The sequence below is a fragment of the Notothenia coriiceps genome, unplaced genomic scaffold (genome assembly GCF_000735185.1).
Source record: "Notothenia coriiceps isolate Sejong01 unplaced genomic scaffold, NC01 NC01_scaffold00035877, whole genome shotgun sequence".
Lineage (NCBI taxonomy): Eukaryota > Metazoa > Chordata > Actinopteri > Perciformes > Nototheniidae > Notothenia > Notothenia coriiceps.
The window spans coordinates 4,059-5,691 of NW_011368578.1; the positions used below are offsets into that span (position 1 = coordinate 4,059).

Here is a 1,633-nt window from a genome sequence, read left to right on the forward strand (position 1 = left end):
AGAAAACAGGTCCTAAAAGCTGAACAACTGGCAAGCTGATAGCTTTTTCAACATGTCTCTTTCACATTTTGTGATAGTTAACACACGAGACACTGCTGAGATGATGCAGCTAGTTGTTAAAGGTCACCCAACTCCTCCTCAGATTCGGCCCTCCTACACTTCTTCAAAAGGCGCTGATTAAAACTGGGATTCTTGAAAGCAAGAGACTGCTTCTCCAGTGGAGGAAATATATTTTCCAAACTGTCTATCTTTGTTTTTTCAGGACGACAAGGAAGACGATATGTGTGAGGAGGAAGATCTGGATGGAAACACAACGAATCACGGGGCCAACAGGAAGAGGCAGCTGTGGTGGGAGTCACGCCAAGGAACAGATGAGAAAAACGTACGTCAGGGTTATTACACACGGCTAACAGAGTATTGATTACTGGACGGGTCATAAAGTCAACATCTTTTAGCTAGGATATCATTCTTTTCAACAGCCTTGAAAATATCATGAATATCTGTGAATAATAATTAGCTTCAAGTTCTCATCTTTCATCAAGCTTTCCCAATTAACACATTTCCTTCTTACGACTGATAACTAATGTTGGGCTGGAACATTTTAACGTTTCAAATGTAATGTAAAGATAATACTATTATAATAACAAATTAGAAACACAGTTAAAAAAAACAATGGGAAATAAAAGAATAATGTAAATTAATGCAGAAAATAAATTCACACTCCAACAAATATAGGTTATACAAATAAAATTAAAAATAAATACAGTAAAATGTAGGAGACAATATTTGTTTTTGATTCACTTTAAATAAAAATAATAAAAATACTAATAATAAAAGAAAATAATAGTACTATTGATAATAATGAGGAAATAAAAATAAATAATAAAAGAAAATACATAATAATAATAACAATAATTAAATTATATAAAACACATTATAAAAATTATAATAGTAATAATAAAAACAATATTTACTGCATTGAAAATGGTTATACTGTAAACTCAAGCGTACATCTTGTCTCTCCGAGCCTCACCTCCATCAGAGCCTCATCCCTGGAAAGACTTCAGCTGGAAGGGCTTTCTGACCTTGTTCCTATATCAAGGTCGGCGGTCTGTCTCCACCGGCCACCTCCTGAGGTTTGAAAGCTTTTAGGGTGTGCAGACGCAGATGAGTGATGGGCTTGATTCACAGACTTAGCTCCTGCATATCAGCGACTATAGAGAACAAGGAGGCCTTTGACTTCAGCAGCTCATCGATAACACACCTTGCCTTGTATGCTCTTTTTTTCTTCTCCTCCTAGCTCCTCTCCACCCAAGATGGCTTCAGTACAACTGAGGTGGGGGCTGCTCTGGATGTGTCTCAAATCTGTGCATCTTGACCCCCTTTTACCCTCAGTCTTGCTGCAAGAAAAGGAATCATTGCAAAGTGCTTTTCACACTGCACCCTTAAAGGTCCCCTATCATACGGTTTTTCATTACTTTAGTATAGGTCTCAGATATATACATATATAGTGTTTGGCTCCAAGCACCAAACAGATCATTGCAGCATTACCCATAATCCCCTCTGTTTCAGCCCTGTTTCAAAAGTGCTGATTCTCTGTCTGTTACTTTAGATGAAAATAAGGAGTTAAAGG

The 1,633-nt window shown here is 37.1% G+C and overlaps 1 protein-coding gene across 1 annotated transcript in view; it reads left to right on the plus strand.

Annotated features, from left to right (window-relative positions):
* Positions 1–262: 262 nt before the first annotated feature.
* Positions 263–1,633, plus strand: part of LOC104963241 (piezo-type mechanosensitive ion channel component 2-like) — a gene marked incomplete at both ends in the record, with an annotated part of 7,030 nt that continues 5,659 nt past the window's right edge. Inside the window, 2 exons of the mRNA XM_010791809.1 lie at positions 263–382; positions 1,301–1,336. Of these exons, the coding sequence (XP_010790111.1) occupies positions 263–382; positions 1,301–1,336 (156 nt within the window). The remainder of the gene's footprint in view (positions 383–1,300; positions 1,337–1,633) is intronic.